The 18,258-nt window shown below is 46.7% G+C and overlaps 1 protein-coding gene across 29 annotated transcripts in view; it reads left to right on the plus strand.

Annotated features, from left to right (window-relative positions):
* The window catches only part of rims1a (regulating synaptic membrane exocytosis 1a), a 908,397-nt gene extending 890,476 nt beyond the window's left edge, over positions 1–17,921 (plus strand). For all 29 annotated transcript variants that reach the window (XM_070884742.1, XM_070884748.1, XM_070884749.1 and 26 more), the window contains 4 exons: positions 3,908–4,017; positions 11,487–11,588; positions 15,098–15,237; positions 16,463–17,921. In XM_070884742.1, coding sequence (XP_070740843.1) covers positions 3,908–4,017; positions 11,487–11,588; positions 15,098–15,237; positions 16,463–16,681 — 571 coding nt within the window. In that variant the 3' untranslated portion in view covers positions 16,682–17,921. The remainder of the gene's footprint in view (positions 1–3,907; positions 4,018–11,486; positions 11,589–15,097; positions 15,238–16,462) is intronic.
* Positions 17,922–18,258: the final 337 nt, after the last annotated feature.

The following is an 18,258-nucleotide window of genomic DNA, read 5'->3' on the forward strand; positions in this document are numbered from 1 at the left end:
GTTCTGTTTTTTAATTTGGCCCCTAAGCTGCTCATAATCTCTCTTTGTTTGTCTTACCTATGTCATTGGTACCCATGTGGACCATGGCAACTGGATCTTCCCCTCCCACTCCAAGTTCCTCTCCAGCCCAGAAGAGATGTCCTTAAACCTGGCACCCGGCAGGCAATACAGCCTTCGAGATTCACGCTCTCAGCTGTAGAGAACAGTATCTATCCCCCTAATTATACAGTCCCCTACCATGACAACACATCAGATAGTCACCAAAAAATCCAATAGGGAATTCAGAAGAGTGGTGAGAATGTGGAACTCGCTACCACAAGGAGTGGTTAAAGTGAATAGTATCGATGCATTTAAGGGAAGGCTAGACAAGCATAAGGGGAGGGTGTTGGCGGCCCGGCCGATCCCGTGGCCGCCATTGTCGGGCCGACTTTGGAGTCGAACAACTATTAAAATAAAATGGCGGCTGCGGCAGTGGGCGCTCCCCTTTAAGGGTGGACGCGTCGCCCAGCCAATAGCAGCTTCCCACTCGAGGAAACCTGTCGTGGGGACCAGGTGGCGGCTGATCCACTCCCATGGGGCAGTTTCCCACACGGGGCGGAAAGGGGGCCGCTACCGGTCGATCAGGAAAATAAAGGAGGGCAGTTTCTCAAATGTCGGCACCTCTGCCTCGACTGTAGGTGCTTACCGACCCAAAGAGGCGGTAACAGCTCTTCAAATAGACCCCTTACTGCATCACCTTCATCAACCTTCTCTGTTACGTCATCAAAAAATTCAAACAATTTAGTCAGACACGATTTGCCTTTAACAATCCATGCTGGCTCTCCTTGATTAATCCATGCCTTTCCACGTGAAGGTTTATTTTGTCCTTGATAATGGTTTCGAATAACTTCTCCATCACCGATGTTAGGCTGGCTGGTTTGTAGTTTTCCAGTTTATCCCTCTCCCCTTTCTTGAATAGTGGTATAACATTAGCAACCCTGTAGTCCTCCAGCACTGCTTCTGTATCTAATGAGGAATGAAAGACTGTGACCAATGCCTCTGCTATTTCGACCTTTGCTTCTTTCAGCAACCTAGGAAGCATTCCATCCGGTCCAGGTGGCTTACCAACTTTCAGTAATGCTAATCTTTTCACTACATCATCTGTTACTATCCTGTCCATTACTTCCCTCTCCTCTTTTAGTGTAACCTTCACATCATCTGCTTCCTTTGTGAAGACAGATGCAAAGTACTCATTTAATACTTTAGCCATGTCTGCTGTCTCGAAATAAAGAGTTACCTTTGGGTCATTCGTAGGCCCAACTTTTTCCCTAGTGAACGCCTTACACTTTATTTATATAAAATGTTTTAGGGTTCAATTTAATATTGCCTGCTAATCTTTTCTCGTAAGCTCGCTTTGCCTCCCTTATTAACTTTTTCAATTCCCTCCATAATCTTCCTGGTTATTAACTGAATCTTGCTCTTGACATTTGTTATAAACCACCTAGCAGCCATTTTTACCAATTATCACTCCCTGAGTAGCTCCCATTTGTACTGTCTTTCACTCCGAGTGGCTCCCATTTTAACTGGCTGTCTTCCCTGAGTGACTTCCATTTGTACTGCTATCACACTCTTAGTAGTTCCCATTCGTATTGGCTCTCAGTTGCTGGTTCATTCCCATTTGTGCTGGCTATTATTCAGCAGTTGTCTCCCAGTTGTACAGGCTACCTTCCCTGAGTGACTTCCATTTGGGCTGCTTATCACTCCCTGAATGACTCCTGTTTCTATTGGCTATTACTCCCGAGCCAGCTTGCTCATGTATTGGCTATCTCTCCCTGAGGTGCTCCCAATTGTTTTGGCTATCACTCACTGAGTGGCTCCCGTTTTAATTTGCTTTTCCTCGCTGAGTGAGTCCTGCTTCTGTTTGCTGTCACTGCCTGATTTATTCTCATTTGTCCTGGCTATCCCTCCCCAGTTGGCTCCCTTTTGTACTTGCTATCACTTCTTGAGTGGCTCCCATTTGTACGAGCGATCTTCCCTGAGTAAGTAGCCGTGGCCATCAGAGTGGGAGCAGTAACTGGCATCAGCCTACGCTCTTCGAATGCGGGTTCAGGAGAAGCACTCCTCCTGCCTCAGGGTAAACCAATCTTGCAACAGGGGCCTCAAACAGGCGTTGGGTTGTTAACATATGCAAATTAGGGGCCTAACTCCTGTTTCAGGCATAGGTATTGCACGCCAATATTTGGCATTTATCAATATGCTGGGCGGTGAACTTCCAGCTCATAATAAGCATGCGCTTCCAAATTAAAAACTTAGAAAGCCATTTGCCACTAACTGCAGCCTCCTCGCTGGCCACTGTCCCAGGCTGAATCAGACTGTTTGTTTGCCGCCTCAGCGCCCTGTTTCACATTGAGCTGAGCTGCCAACCCCATATCCTCTCTATCATAAGGCTGCAAACATAACAGCATCCACCTCTACCCCGACCTCAGCCCATACATTTAAGGAGAAGCTAGCTAAGTACACGCGGGAGAACGGAATCGGATGATGTGTTGATTGGGTGAGATAAAGTAAACAGAATGAGCGGAGACTCACGTCGCGCATAATGGCCAGTTTCTGTGTTGTAAATTCTTTGTAATATGTCATCTGCAGCTGAAACCCTCATACTTGCCTTTGCCTTCTCCAGCCTGGATTATTCCAATGCCCTTTTGGCCAGACTCCCACCCTCCATAAACCTCAGCTTGTTCTAATCTCTGTAGGATCCTATTCAATTCTCCATTGCCAATCACATCCATACTCACTGACTTACATTGACTTTTGGTCCTTCAATGTATCAGATTTAAAATTTTTATCCTTGTGTTTTATATCCCTTCATCAGCTCACACCTCTCTACCTCTGTAACCTACTCGAGATCTATGACCCACCGCCCACCCAACTCTCTGTTCCTCTCACTCCGGCCCCTTATCCATTTCCCCTGCCCTTTGTACCATCTTTCTGCCTCTCCATCTCTCGCTCCTTCTTTAAGACCCATCTTTTGACCAAGCTTTTGATCACTCCTTCTAGTCTCTCCTTCTTTGTCTGATTTTCCTCGCGCCTGGAGTGAAGTGCCTTGAGTAATGTTTCAACATTAAAGGCACACTATAAATGCAAGTTGTAATTGTAAGCTCTCCTATGATTACTGGCCACATTAGTAAGGTATTCCAGTCTTGGGAGAGAAACGGAGGAAAATAAAAAGGAAAGCAAATAACTGAAATGGTGAAAGGGTGTGCCTTGAATTGTCTGCTGACATTAGAGGGCTGTTTCCAGGGAGTACAGGTCTGGAGGCAGTTCAGAGAAGGTTCACTAGGTTGATTCCGGAGATCAGGGGGTTGACTTATGAGGAATGTTTGAGTAGGTTGGGCCTCTACTCATTAGAATTCAGAAGAATGAGAGGTAATCTTATCGAAACGTATAAGATTATGAGGAGGCTTGACAAGGTGGATGCAGAGAGGATGTTTCCACTGATGGGGGAGACTAGAACTAGAGGGCATGATCTTAGAATAAGGGGCCGCCCATTTAAAACAGAGATGTGGAGGAATTTCTTCTCAGAGCTGTGAAAGCTGAGATATTGAATACATTTAAGACAGAAATAGACTGTTTCTTGAGCGATAAGGGTTTGTGGGGAAGTGGAGCTGAGTCCATGATCAGATTAGCCATGATCTTATTGAATGGCAGAGCAGGCTCGAGAGGCCGTATGGCCTACTCCTGTTCCTATTTCTTATGTTCTTATGGAAATCAGGGAATGCAGCCTATGGTTTTCATCCGGAGAATCGCAATTTCCCAACATATGCTTCCTGTGAGCACCATTCTTGTTTGGAGCACTCAAATACAAGATCAGCCCTAAGTAGTAACTTTGAGTATTTCCATCAGCTCTAACTGCTATTGTCTGCTTCAGTTTATTCCCCGGGATGAGGTTGGGAGCCGACAGTCAATTCAGCGATTTCCTCGATGGGCTGGGACCTGCGCAACTTGTTGGGAGACAAACCTTAGCAACACCTGCCATGGGTAAGTGATGAGTTACCAGAATTACATCGCACATTTATGAAGCTTTGAGGCCAATAGAGAGCTTATTAGAGCTGGATGGGAGAGCCAAGTGCTGTCATCAATTCAGAATCACTTACTGCTTTAGTCAACTCAGCAACCGTTACTGTACAATACAGGAATATAGGCTTTTCGGGATTTATTTCATTTAAACGTTTTTCTAGTGATACAATTTTTGATGTTAGTCTTAGAATGTGACTTATTTGTTCTTTTTAATCAGGTTTGTATTGTATTTGTGTATGAGATTGAATGCATGTCCTGATGATTGAAGCAGAGAATAAATAAATGAGTGATCCAAAGGGGAGAAAGGGAAAATCAGCACAGAGTGAATGGGATTTCTTGATAGAATGCTGGGTTCTCAGAGAAACTTCTTACCCAACTATTTCCTCATGTTAAACAATCTCAGTTTTTATCCTTATCTAGCTCCTCTCAGCTCGGATTTCAAGGAAAACTTATGTGGCATTCATTTTGTGAAAAAGTTCATAAGTTCCAAGTGCGTAAAACCTTTATATACCTTCTTTGGGACACGAAGGGAATGGAGGGATATGGGGATAATGCGGGAAGGTGGAGTTGAGGTCGGAGATCAGCCATGATCTCACTGAATGGCGGAACATGCTCGAGGGCCCGAATGGCCTAATCCTGCTCGTAATTCTTATCTTCTTGTGTTCTTCCTCCTATGCTGGCTTATAAAAAGCTGCAAATGATGGAAATATGACACAGAAACACAATGCTGGAATCACACGGCATCTGCAAAGAGAACAGATAAGTAACTCTTCAGGCAGATCGCTCTCATATTAGAACTGTGGGGGAAAAAAATCAAAGGTGAACAAGCGTTTTAATAGAAGAACAAATGGGAAAAGGAAAACTATAAGAGAGGAAGTGGAATGACCTATAACCTTCTTAAAAGAAAAGCGGACAATGGATAGACCTTTGCGTCAGACAACAGAAAGAAGTTCTAAATAAATTAGGGGAATTAGAGGAACAATGTGTGAAAAGCTCAGGCAGTTTAAGGTGAGATAAGGAACAATCCAGAATTTTGGAGACATTGAAAGTGCATCAGGTCTGAAATGAATGTAGGATAAACTGGCCCAATATGGTGGGGTCCACTGAAAATAGGAGAGTAGCAAGCCAACACCAAGGTGCAGACTCCGCCAGTACTTTATGTGTACTTGCCATCACTTTGGTTTCTGTCCTAATCTTTTCAAACTTGGTTCTGTCCTGCATCACAGGCCCTGGCCTTTCACCATTTCCCCGACGGTTACAATCGTGGAAACATAGAATGATAAGGCACAGAAGGAGGCCCATCGTGCCTGTGCTGGCTCTTTGAAAGAGCTATCCAATTAGTCCCACTTCCCGGCTTTGAGCCGGAACCCTGTCATTCTTTTTCCTTTAAATATTTATCCAATTTCCTTTTGAAAGTTCCTACTGAACCTGCTTCCACCGCCCTTTCAGGCAGTGTAGTCCACATCACAACAACTTGCTGTGTAAAAGAAATGTTCTTGTGTCTCTAGTTCTTTTGCCTATCACCTTAAATCTGTGTCCTCTAGTTACCGACCATTCTTGCAATGGCAACAGTTTCTCCATATTTACTCGATCAGAACACCGCTGTCAAATCTCTTCTTCACCTTCTGTGCTCTAAGGAGAACAACCCCAGCTTCTCTGGTCTCTCCACGCAACTGAAGTTCCTCATCCCTCTTCTGCACCCTCTCCAAGGCATTCACCTCCTTCCTAAAGTGTGGTGCCCAGAATTGAACACAGTACTCCAGCTGGGGCCTAACCAGTGTTTTATGAAGGTTTTGCATACATTCCTTGCTTTTGTACTCTGTTCCTTTATTAATAAAGCCAAGAATCCCATATGCTTTTTTTAAACAGACTTTTCCACTTGTCCTGCTACCTTCAAAGATTTGTGTACATACACCCCCAGGTCTCTCTCTTCCTGCACCCCCTTTAAAATTGTTCCGTTTAATTCATATTGCCTCTCTTCATTCTTCCTACCAAAATGGATCACTTCACACGTCTCTGCGTTAAATTTCATCTGCCATGTGCCTGCCCATTTCACCAGTCTCTGTGTCCTCCTGAAATCTGTTGCTCTTCTCCTCATTGTTTACTTCATTTTCGAGTTTCGTGTCATCTGTAAACTTTGAAATTATGCCCTGTATACCCAAGTCCAGATCATTAATATGTATCAAAAAGAGCAGTGATCCTAATACTGACCCCTGAGGGAACATCATTGTAAACCTCCCTCCAGTCTGGAAAACAACTGTTCACCACTACTCTCCGCCTTCTGTCTCTCAGCCAATTTCATATCCGTGCTGCTGCTGCCCCTTTAATTGCATGGGCTGTAATTTTGCATACAAATCCATGCTGTGGTACCCTGTCAAACGCCTTTTGCAAGTCCATATGCACAACATCAGTCACACTACCAATGTTCCCTTTATGCTGCGTGGCTGCGCAGTGCTCCAGGAAACCCGTGCAGACAGCTTACTGGTTTGTCAATGCAAAAACTACGTATGAGTGGTAGTTTGAATGGCCCATGCAACTCCTTAAAGGGGCCGCGCAGTGCCAAAAGAATTAGAGGGAACATTGCATCCTATCCTCATCAACCCTCTCTGTTACTTCATCAAAGAACAATAAATCCAGGATTGACAGAATCAAGGTGAAAAAAGATCAGTTAGTAATGCCTTTCTAAAAAATCTAACTAAACAAGGGTTTATTTCTGGGAAGTAGCTTCTTCTTTAACAACAATTGTGATTACTAATGTATGTTGAAGAACTTTGATTCTGAAGATGCACAGTATTTTCTCTTGTTTAAAGTGATCCCTTCCCTGAAATCATATTAGTATGAAACATTTCTGTTGTCGAAGCTCCAGTTACATTTTACAAAAAACATTTTTATATGGTCAGTGTAGAAGTTCTTATTTTTAGTTGATTGAGGTGCCTTGGAACACTTTTATCTGTTAAAGCAAGTTGTATACTGCCCATTATATTGTACATACAAATTGTTAAATGTCTCTATGAAATAGGCCACTGTCCTTCAACCCCTTGAAATCCAGCCCAAAGTGATGGAATGAAAGTATGTCAGATGTAGAGATTCTCATAAAATGTGTTTTGAACAATCTCCACCCAGTGACTGCATTTCAACAACACGAAGTTTAATTGATGCACACCTTTACTGTAATAAAACGATCCAAGGCGCTTCACAGGAGTGTTACCAAATAAGATGTGACACCAAGCTACATAAGGAGATATTAGTACAGATTGAACCTCCCTTATCCGGAACTCCCTTATCCGGAACTCCCTCATCCGTAACCATTCCGGGCCACCGGGTGGCACATGCACAGAACTCCAACATGAACAAATTGAAGTCCTTCCTCGCTGCCGACTCCCGCAATCGCTGGCCTGACCCCGCACTCCCAGCCCCAAGCCAGCCCCGATATCCCCTTGCTCAGTACCTGCACCATCCAATTTAACGTGACACCCTCGTCCAGAAAAATCCTTTATCCGGAACAAGCCAGGTCCCGAGGGTTCTAGATAAGGGAGATTCAACTGTACTGGTAGCCAAAAGCTTGGTCAAAGAGGTAGGTTTTAAGGCAGGCTTATCGGATGAGAGAGAGAGGTGTAGAGGTTTAGGGTGGGAATTCCAGAGCCTAGGGCCTATGCAGGTGAAGGCACAGCTTTCAATGATTCCAGGGTGAAAGGTGCTCTGATCAGGGTGAATGGTGATCTGTTCACGATGAACGGTGATCTGCTCCAGGGTGAACGGTGATCTGCTCCAGGGTGAACGGTGATCTGTTCACAGTGTACGGCGATCTGCTCCAGGGTGAAAGGCGATCTGCTCCAGGGTGATCAGCGATCTGCTCCAGGGTGATCGGTGATCTGCTCCGGGGTGATCGGTGATCTGCTCCAGGGTGATCGGTGATCTGCTCCAGGGTGAATGGTGATCTGCTCCAGGGTGAACGGCGATCTGCTCCAGGGTGAACTGCGATCTGCTTCAGGGTGATCAGTGATCTGCTCCAGGGTGATCAGTGATCTGCTCCAGGGTGATCGGTGATCTGCTCCGGGGTGATCGCTGATCTTCTCCAGGGTGAACGGTGATCTGCTCCAGGGTGAACGGCGATCTGCTCCAGGGTGATCAGTGATCTGCTCCAGGGTGATCAGTGATCTGCTCCAGGGTGAAAGGCGATCTGCTCCAGGGTGATCAGTGATCTGCTCCAGGGTGAACGGTGATCTGCTCCAGGGTGAAAGGCGATCTGCTCCAGGGTGATCAGCGATCTGCTCCAGGGTGATCAGCGATCTGCTCCAGGGTGAAAGGCGATCTGCTCCAGGGTGATCAGTGATCTGCTCCGGGGTGATCAGTGATCTGCTCCAGGGTGAACGGTGATCTGTTCACAGTGTATGGCGATCTGCTCCAGGGTGAAAGGCGATCTGCTCCAGGGTGATCAGCGATCTGCTCCAGGGTGAAAGGCGATCTGCTCCGGGGTGATCAGTGATCTGCTCCAGGGTGAACGGTGATCTGTTCACAGTGTACGGCGATCTGCTCCAGGGTGAAAGGCGATCTGCTCCAGGGTGATCAGCGATCTGCTCCAGGGTGATCGGCGATCTGCTCCTGGGTGATCAGTGATCTGCTCCGGGGTGATCAGTGATCTGCTCCAGGGTGATCGGTGATCTGCTCCAGGGTGAATGGTGATCTGCTCCAGGGTGAACGGCGATCTGCTCCAGGGTGAACTGCGATCTGCTTCAGGGTGATCAGTGATCTGCTCCAGGGTGATCAGTGATCTGCTCCAGGGTGATCAGTGATCTGCTCCAGGGTGAACGGTGATCTGCTCCAGGGTGAAAGGCGATCTGCTCCAGGGTGATCAGTGATCTGCTCCAGGGTGAAAGGCGATCTGCTCCAGGGTGATCCGTGATCTGCTCCAGGGTGAACGGTGATCTGCTCCAGGGTGAAAGGCGATCTGCTCCAGGGTGATCAGCGATCTGCTCCAGGGTGATCAGCGATCTGCTCCAGGGTGAAAGGCGATCTGCTCCAGGGTGATCAGTGATCTGCTCCGGGGTGATCAGTGATCTGCTCCAGGGTCAACGGCGATCTGCTCCGGGGTGAAAGGCGATCTGCTCCGGGGTGAACAGTGATCTGCTCCGGGGTGAACAGTGATCTGCTCCGGGGTGATCAGTGATCTGCTCCAGGGTAATCGGTGATCTGCTCCAGGGTGATCAGTGATCTGCTCCAGGGTGATCAGTGATCTGCTCCAGGGTGAACGGTGATCTGCTCCAGGGTGAAAGGCGATCTGCTCCAGGGTGATCAGTGATCTGCTCCAGGGTGAAAGGCGATCTGCTCCAGGGTGATCCGTGATCTGCTCCAGGGTGAACGGTGATCTGCTCCAGGGTGAAAGGCGATCTGCTCCAGGGTGATCAGTGATCTGCTCCGGGGTGATCAGTGATCTGCTCCAGGGTCAACGGCGATCTGCTCCGGGGTGAAAGGCGATCTGCTCCGGGGTGAACAGTGATCTGCTCCGGGGTGAACAGTGATCTGCTCCGGGGTGATCAGTGATCTGCTCCAGGGTGAACGGTGATCTGCTCCAGGGTGAAAGGCGATCTGCTCCAGGGTGATCAGCGATCTGCTCCAGGGTGATCAGCGATCTGCTCCAGGGTGAAAGGCGATCTGCTCCAGGGTGATCAGTGATCTGCTCCGGGGTGATCAGTGATCTGCTCCAGGGTGAACGGTGATCTGTTCACAGTGTACGGCGATCTGCTCCAGGGTGAAAGGCGATCTGCTCCAGGGTGATCAGCGATCTGCTCCAGGGTGAAAGGCGATCTGCTCCGGGGTGATCAGTGATCTGCTCCAGGGTGAACGGTGATCTGTTCACAGTGTACGGCGATCTGCTCCAGGGTGAAAGGCGATCTGCTCCAGGGTGATCAGCGATCTGCTCCAGGGTGATCGGCGATCTGCTCCTGGGTGATCAGTGATCTGCTCCGGGGTGATCAGTGATCTGCTCCAGGGTGATCGGTGATCTGCTCCAGGGTGAATGGTGATCTGCTCCAGGGTGAACGGCGATCTGCTCCAGGGTGAACTGCGATCTGCTTCAGGGTGATCAGTGATCTGCTCCAGGGTGATCAGTGATCTGCTCCAGGGTGATCAGTGATCTGCTCCAGGGTGAACGGTGATCTGCTCCAGGGTGAAAGGCGATCTGCTCCAGGGTGATCAGTGATCTGCTCCAGGGTGAAAGGCGATCTGCTCCAGGGTGATCCGTGATCTGCTCCAGGGTGAACGGTGATCTGCTCCAGGGTGAAAGGCGATCTGCTCCAGGGTGAAAGGCGATCTGCTCCGGGGTGATCAGTGATCTGCTCCAGGGTCAACGGCGATCTGCTCCGGGGTGAAAGGCGATCTGCTCCGGGGTGAACAGTGATCTGCTCCGGGGTGAACAGTGATCTGCTCCGGGGTGATCAGTGATCTGCTCCAGGGTAATCGGTGATCTGCTCCAGGGTGATCAGTGATCTGCTCCGGGGTGAAAGGCGATCTGCTCCAGGGTGATCAGTGATCTGCTCCAGGGTGATCGGTGATCTTCTCCAGGGTGATCGGTGATCTGCTCCAGGGTGAACGGTGATCTGCTCCAGGGTGATCGGTGATCTGCTCCAGGGTGAACGGTGATCTGCTCCAGGGTGATCAGTGATCTGCTCCAGGGTGAACAGCGATCTGTTCAGGGTGAAAGGTGATCTGTTCAGGGTGAAAGGTGATCTGTTCAGGGTGATCAGTGATCTGCTCCAGGCTTCTGCCATGGACTTTAGCTGGAGTACAACAATGCTACACTTTGCCTTGTGTGTTGCAGCATTTCCAGTAATTTATTTTTCCTGTTTTTGTTTCAAAACTCCAGCATTCTCAGTATTTTGTTTTTGTTTAATTTAATAAAGGGCTCTGTTGTTGAGACTTTCATTATCTTTTAGACTTTGCTGCGTTGCCCATAGAGTAACTGTAATCATTATTGTACTGGTATCAGTATATTACTAATGTTCTGCTGAAAGCTCATCGACCTGACATGTTAACTCTGTTTCTCTCGCCACAGATGCTGCCTGACCTGCTGGGTGATCTCAGCATTTTCTGTTTCTATTTCAGATTTCCAACATCCACAGTATTTTGCTTTTGTATTAACAATATCCCTTTGATAGTAAGTGTTATTTCACTGTAAGATGCTGTGACTCATCTCTTCCTGCATCACTGTGGGTTAAGAAACTTACAGATTTGAGTACAGGAGGGGCCATTTGGCCCTTTTGCTTGTGCTGAATTTAGGTGTGTCTCAGGCTGATTTTAAACAGCCCCATTTTCCTGTTTTTCTCAGCAAACTAATGCTTTTTTTTTGGCCCCTGTGAACGAGAACTGGGATCTCTTACGGCCGATGCATTTTGTACTTTTTTAAAAACTTTCAATTTTCTTTGTTTCCTCAGGTGACATACAGATTGGGATGATGGACCGGAAGGGGAAGCTGGAAGTTGAAGTAATTCGAGCCCGAGGACTCAATCAAAAAGCAGGCTCCAAGTCACTCCCTGGTAATTTAAACAGCGCATCTCTTTTTGTCTTTTGATCTTTGGGATGCTCTAGACTTAGATTGGCTGGACGCAGCATGTCCAGGGCATTTTAGTGTGCGAGGGGCTTTGAGATGAGTGACGGTAGAGAAGCACGAGGTGGATGGGGCACAAATTAACCACTTTACGGACATTTTTGGAGGAGTTTTCATGGAAGGACACGCCAGATAACTGAGTATCTGGGAAGTTTAGCAACTGATGACTTTAGAAAAAGGCTAGATATTTCAAATAGGGAATTTACCAAAGTCTAAAGGACTGCTCGAGATTGTTTTTACACATTTGTTTGCAGAAGTGCCCTGAAGGGTGTGTCGTGCACCAACTCGTGTGATGCTCATTCAGACAGACCAACAATGGCTGAGGTTTGATCTTGTCGTACTGGCATCAGTCAGGACAGTATTGGGGTGCTATAATAAGCTTCATGGGCTATGGAAGGGGAAAATAATCAGGGATTGACATTCTGGTTACTATTCAGGGACTCCTGCTGGAAAACACACTGTAAATTGGACGAGAACAGGTTCGGGTTTGACTGTGATGTCCTCCAAACCCCACAATTTTAACAGTCTGCTGACATTCAAGGACCAGTTTATTAAAAAATTATGCTTCCAGCAAGGAATCTTACCCGCTGGGAGCACATTGTAGAAATTGAGGAGTGACCTCTTTACCTCTTTTACGCCATTTCTAGTTTAGTTCGAGACATTCAATGAAGCACTCCATACACCTTAATCCCCCTGAGGACAGGATTTATTTTGAATATAATGTTTCACAATAATAAACTCATATACTAAATGAGTGCAAACTATTCATATAAGAGATTCTACAAAGGAATACTTATTCTAATATTCATACACTATGGGGCCGATTTTCAGCACCTCACCACCCACTGCCGCCCACTCCCGCCGACATTCCTCCTTTCGGGGTGGGCCGGAGCGGGCAGGAGGGGAGACCCGCCGGGAACCGTCAGCGGACGTCCGAGTGGCGTAAGTGAGCTCCCGCCCGCCGAGCTCCCAGATTCCTGTGGGCGGCAGAATGGGGGTGGATCGCCGGCTGGAGGCTGGTCAGGCCTACGGAGGGTCGAAGAGCTGGAAATAAAACAGTAAAAAATAAAAAAAGTTTCCAAAGACCTTCAGGGGACCCCACCCAGGTAAGTCGCTGTTGAAAAAAAGTATTAAAATGTTCACTTACCTTTTTTTTTCGGTTCTTCAGCCTAGTGGTTCAGTTGTAAGGATATGGCATTTGAAGATTAATTCACTGACCTTGACCTCTCGTGTAAGCTGATTGAACTTCTGGTGGCGCTACATCCAGGTCCTTGGGGCTACACTGCTGGCATTGACTGCGATGGCTAACTGCTCCCATTGCCTTCTCGCTGTGTGTCTTGAGGGCCTCCTGGCACCCTGTCTATACAGAACCTTTCTCCTCCTGTCCACTTCCTGCACCAAGGCCTCCAGTGCTGCGTCGGAAAATCTTGAAGCCCACTCTCTCCCCTGTTGTGCCATTAGTACATCATCTTCCTGATCAGAATGTCTTCCCCAGCCACTTCCAGCGCCTATTGCAGCCAGAATGCACCTTCCCTTTAAGAAGTGCAGGCTGGCTTTAAGTAGTGCAGGTTCGCTTTCAGTGCATGCAAGCTAACCTTGCATGAATGTAAGACCCTGCTGCAACATGCAGCCACTCAGCAATGCGTTCAGCTAGACTGCACAAAGTTTACATGCTGCCTGTATCGGTCTCAATGGGCACGGGTTAATCCCCCATCGCGAGACGAAGGCCCATTTTCGGGGGCTATCGAATTTAGCCCCCCACTGACTCTCGTTGGAATGCACTTACCAGCAGCTATCCACCAGCTCACACGTGAGGGGAGCTAATCATGGGGTTATCAGAGCCTACTAAATCATCGCTGTTTTTATAGTCCATAAAATAAGATGCTTTATCACCCTAAAAGAGCAGCAGTCCTCATAAGATCACGGTGTCTCTCCATATATTGTTTACCAAATCTGTCCTGAAGTCCTGAAACCAAGCTGTTCCAGCACAGGTAAAACACTAGCAATCTACCTAACAAAGTGTAAAATTGCCCAGGTATATCCTGTCCACAAAAAAAGGAGAACAAATCCAATCTGGCCATATACTGCCCTCTCAGCAAAGTGATGGAAGGTGCTGTTGACAGTGCTATCAAGCAGCACATAAAAAGAAAAGAAAGACTTGTATTTATATAGCGCCTTTCATGACCACCGGATGTCTCAAAGCATTTTACAGCCAATGAAGTACTTGGAGTGTTGTCACTGTTGTAATGTGGGAAACGCGGCAGCCAATTTGCGCAGAGCAAGCTCCCACAAACAGCAATGTGATAATGACCAGATAATCTGTTTTGTTTTGTTATGTTGATTGAGGGATAAATATTGACCAGGACACCGGGGATAACTCCCCTGCTCTTCTTCGAAATAGTGCCATGGCATCTTTTATGTCCACTTGAGAGAGCAGACGGGGCCTCGGTTTAACGCCCCATCCGAAAAACGGCACCTCTGACAGTGCAGCACTGAGTGTCAGCCTAGATTTCATTACATACTCACCAATAACCTGCTCACCAATGCTCAGTTTGGGTTCCGCCAGGATCACTTGGCTTCAGACCTCATTACAGCCTTGGTCCAAACATGGGCAAGAGAGCTGAATTCCAGAGGTGAGATGAGAGTGACTGCCCTTGACATCAAGGCAGCATTTGACCGATTTGATCAAAATCCTGGAACTCCCGACCGAAATTCACCACACGAACTTCAGCGGTTCAATAAGGCGGCTCACCACCACTTTCTCCAGGGCAATTGGGGATGGGCAATAAATGCTGGCCTTGTCAGTGATGTCCACTGATGAATACATTTTTTTAAAAGACCAGTGGAACCCTCAGTAAATTTCAGGCTCCCGGTGTTTGCAAGCAACAGTCACAGAATGAATTTCAATCACAGTTCATTAATGATCCTGATAATTTTGTGGGAAGTGCTGGTGCTTTTTAGTTATCATGCTTTAAGGCTGCAATATTGAAGATTGGAGTCCAGCAATGTGTGAATGAGCTTTAGATGCTGGTGCGCACCTGTAATAGAAGGCTTCTGATCGTCTCCTGGCAGGTGTCAGGCTCTTACCCACTCTACTGTCAAGCTGGAAAGGAAAGAAAATCTAACAGTCGTGTTCATTGCTACTTACAGTGCTGCGCTAATAGAGACTTGATCACTTTCAGCTTCGCCGCCAGGTTGGCGGAGTGCAACTCCCGCCCATGATGGAACCGGCCCGATCTTTGAAATCAATGGGACGAAAATCAGGCGGGTTCTACAACAAACAGGCAATCTGCTTCACCCGATTACCACCCAGGCGCCGAAGCTGACAATTACTCCCTTGGGATCAGGTCACCTGTGATGTTGTCAAAGTAAACATTGAAAAAGAGAGAAAAATCTGATGGGGGCATTTCTTCAATTTTTATTTTCGTCATTTTACAGCTCCTTATGTCAAAGTGTACCTGCTGGAGAATGGTGTGTGCATAGCCAAAAAGAAGACAAAAATTGCACGGAAAACACTTGATCCACTCTATCAACAGTCATTACTCTTTGAAGAAAGCCCACAGGGCAAAGTCTTACAGGTCAGTGTTGGTCAGTGCCGCAGTGAACTACTGAAACTATTTCACAAGACATGTTTGGGTGGTGCCCACTCCTTTGCCCTCCCTTATGCATGCTCGCTGAACATTCTGTCCTAAATGTTATGTTTATTTGCAATGTACCCACTGCCCCCAGAGCCACATCAAGGACAGTGAACACAGATATCCCCAGTAAGTGACTTTGGATCAGACTTTGATGCCTCCAACCCCCTGAATCCCAGGCTGGACTTTAGCTCCCCAGTTGTTTAGTTTATTGTTGGAACATTCAAATGACGTCAACACTACATTGGAGTCCTGATCTTAGAGGGCACCCGTGAATGCAATTACAGCTGTGATTTCCGACACTGTGTGGGCTCGACTGGGAAACCTGGTGTGTGTCTGAAGGATCACTGCCGCGTAGGGGGGGGCTCTTCCCTTAATTAAAGGGAAGGTCCCAAGCTGCAATTGCTGCAGTAATGAAAGGGGCCTCCCTGGACCAGGGAAGCGAGGCTGCTGCACCAATAGCCCGGCACGCAAGCAGAGTAGCGGGTAGACCGATCGCGGCACGGACCCCGCGTTCAAAGCGCCAACGGGGGCGCTCGGCAAAATCGGCTTCATTTTTTTTTGTATTGGCCCATACCTCCCCTTTAACTTGCGCCCTGCAAACAGCCGGCCGCTCGGTACCCGCCCCCTGTCATCGCTGGGCGCAGCTTCAGGGGGCAATACCCAATTTAGGGTCCGGGGCACTGCACACGGTGCTGCCATTGCCACATCATTGCCAGCAGAGCGGGGCGTTATGGGTTAGCACTACGTCTAAACCCCCTGCCAAATTTAGTGGGAGTTGTTAGCAGCGTCGCTCAGACAAAAAATCGTTTGCTTCCACTAACGGGGGGAGCACAAATGACCCGAATTTATCTCTAGTCCCGATATCCTTTCATTATTTCAGGGTGGCAATTTCTTGAATCTTGACAGCAGTAAATTAAACTATTTAAATGACATCCTTGCTACTCGAGGTCAGTGGAGTATTTGTAGCCATGTCTGGCTTATTTATGATGGCGGTAATATGCACACCGTGGTCATGTTTATTCACAACGACCTAAATACAGGCCTCCGAAAGAATTCTGTGACTATATGATTGTTGGAAAGTTACTGCAAGATATCTGTCACAGTCATTCAAGTGCAATTCACTACACAGTATGCATACTAATCTCCTCTCTTTGTTTCTTTATAGGTGATAGTCTGGGGAGATTATGGTCGAATGGACCACAAATGTTTCATGGGAGTGGCACAGATCCTATTGGAAGAGCTTGACCTATCCAGCATGGTGATTGGCTGGTACAAACTGTTTCCAACGTCTTCATTGGTGGACCCCACCTTGACGCCCCTTACTCGCAGAGCTTCCCAATCATCTCTTGAGAGTTCGACTGGACCTGCCTGTATTAGGTCATAGTGACTTCCAACAAACAGAATCAGCAAACAGGACAAAGGTCAGAAGCTGACCACAAATATGATCAAATCACTGCTGGAGCCAGACAATCACTCTTGTTTTGCCAATAGTACTGTTTCAAAAAAAATAATAGGGCTTCATAAATCCTAAAAAGTACATGCATATGTGTGTATGTATTTATGTATGTATGCTGGCATGAATTGGCAGACACGCACTACATTAAATGCTGAATGGAAACTGAGGTATCGGTGAGAATCACTGATTATGTGTAAGAGGCTAAATGAATGAGACCAGTGCTCTAACCTAAAAAAATATTTAAAAATATATAGCAACAAACTGGAAAGGGTATCAGACTCAGAAAAAAATGGAATTGTTCAGTAACATTTCTATAGAAACTATAAACAGTGTTACCTTACTGGTGTTACATTTTGTTTCTCTGCACACACTTCTTCCACTGCTGTCTGTTGTACTGAAACCTAGTTAAATCCCTGCAACTGCCCCTCCTGATGCTGACAGAGACCCTTCCCATCGTCCCTTTCATGAAGGGCTGCTGCGTATCTCTGTGAGTATCACAAAAGGTGTTCCAACAGCTACAGACTTTAGTGCAGATAATGCCAGCGTGTGGCTATCACTGGCTCCCAGTCATTGTGAGTTAGCGACAGAAATAAGTAACTGAAGTTTGAGATTCAGATTTGAGCAGCGCCCATTATATTTCTAAGCAAAGACTTTCGCGAGCGTTGTTTGTCATTTGCCACACAATTGCCATTGTTTTCCTCTTTGTAAAACAGGCATACGTTTGCATTATGAATTAATATTTTTTATGTTTTCCGATGTTTTGCATGAAAAAAAAAAGTTTTGGAACTGCAATCGGTGCTGGGGACTGTGAAAAGCAGCTTCAGTCTTGATATTCGGCAGAGAATGTGGCACTGTTCCTTGCGATGCAATTCTCTTCCTATAATTACAAACCCGTTGAGATCAATTCTGTATAAAATTGTACATTTGACTTCCCAAAGTGTTGACCAATAATGGATTTAGCATAAGCCGTTTGAGCTGTACCTGGGATTTTTCCTGATCGTGTGTCACAAGACGCTCTGATTTTGCCCTGGATAGAGCATGATACAAGTTGTTTGATAATTGCTGGAAATTCCGGTTGAAATTTCCTGCACACGTTAGTGTTTTTTAATCTGACTTCAGTTTACATTATTTCGGAATTACTGCAAGCACAATGCTTGATTTTTTTACAGTGAGATGTATTACTTTTTGAAAGAAAAGCAAACTTTCGATTTGCTTTTTTTTAAAAAAAAATCATTTTTCCTTAAGTCCCATTGGCCTTGAAATCCCTTGTGTATTTATGTCCATGCAGGTGCAATGATTCTACTACTTCCTCCTCCTGCTCTCACAGGCCATTTTGATTTTCTGATCACTGATGTGGAGCAGCATGCCTCTGGAACTGTTCAATTGCTGCATGCACATTTTGTAGGGAGGGTGGGGTGGGGTGGGGGGGGGGGAAACAACACAGGAGTTAATTAATATGTGTGTTAGTTCCACATAGACCAGCTTGTATGTTGCATGTACTTGTA

Source organism: Pristiophorus japonicus, chromosome 7, assembly GCF_044704955.1.
Source record: "Pristiophorus japonicus isolate sPriJap1 chromosome 7, sPriJap1.hap1, whole genome shotgun sequence".
Classification (NCBI taxonomy): domain Eukaryota; kingdom Metazoa; phylum Chordata; class Chondrichthyes; family Pristiophoridae; genus Pristiophorus; species Pristiophorus japonicus.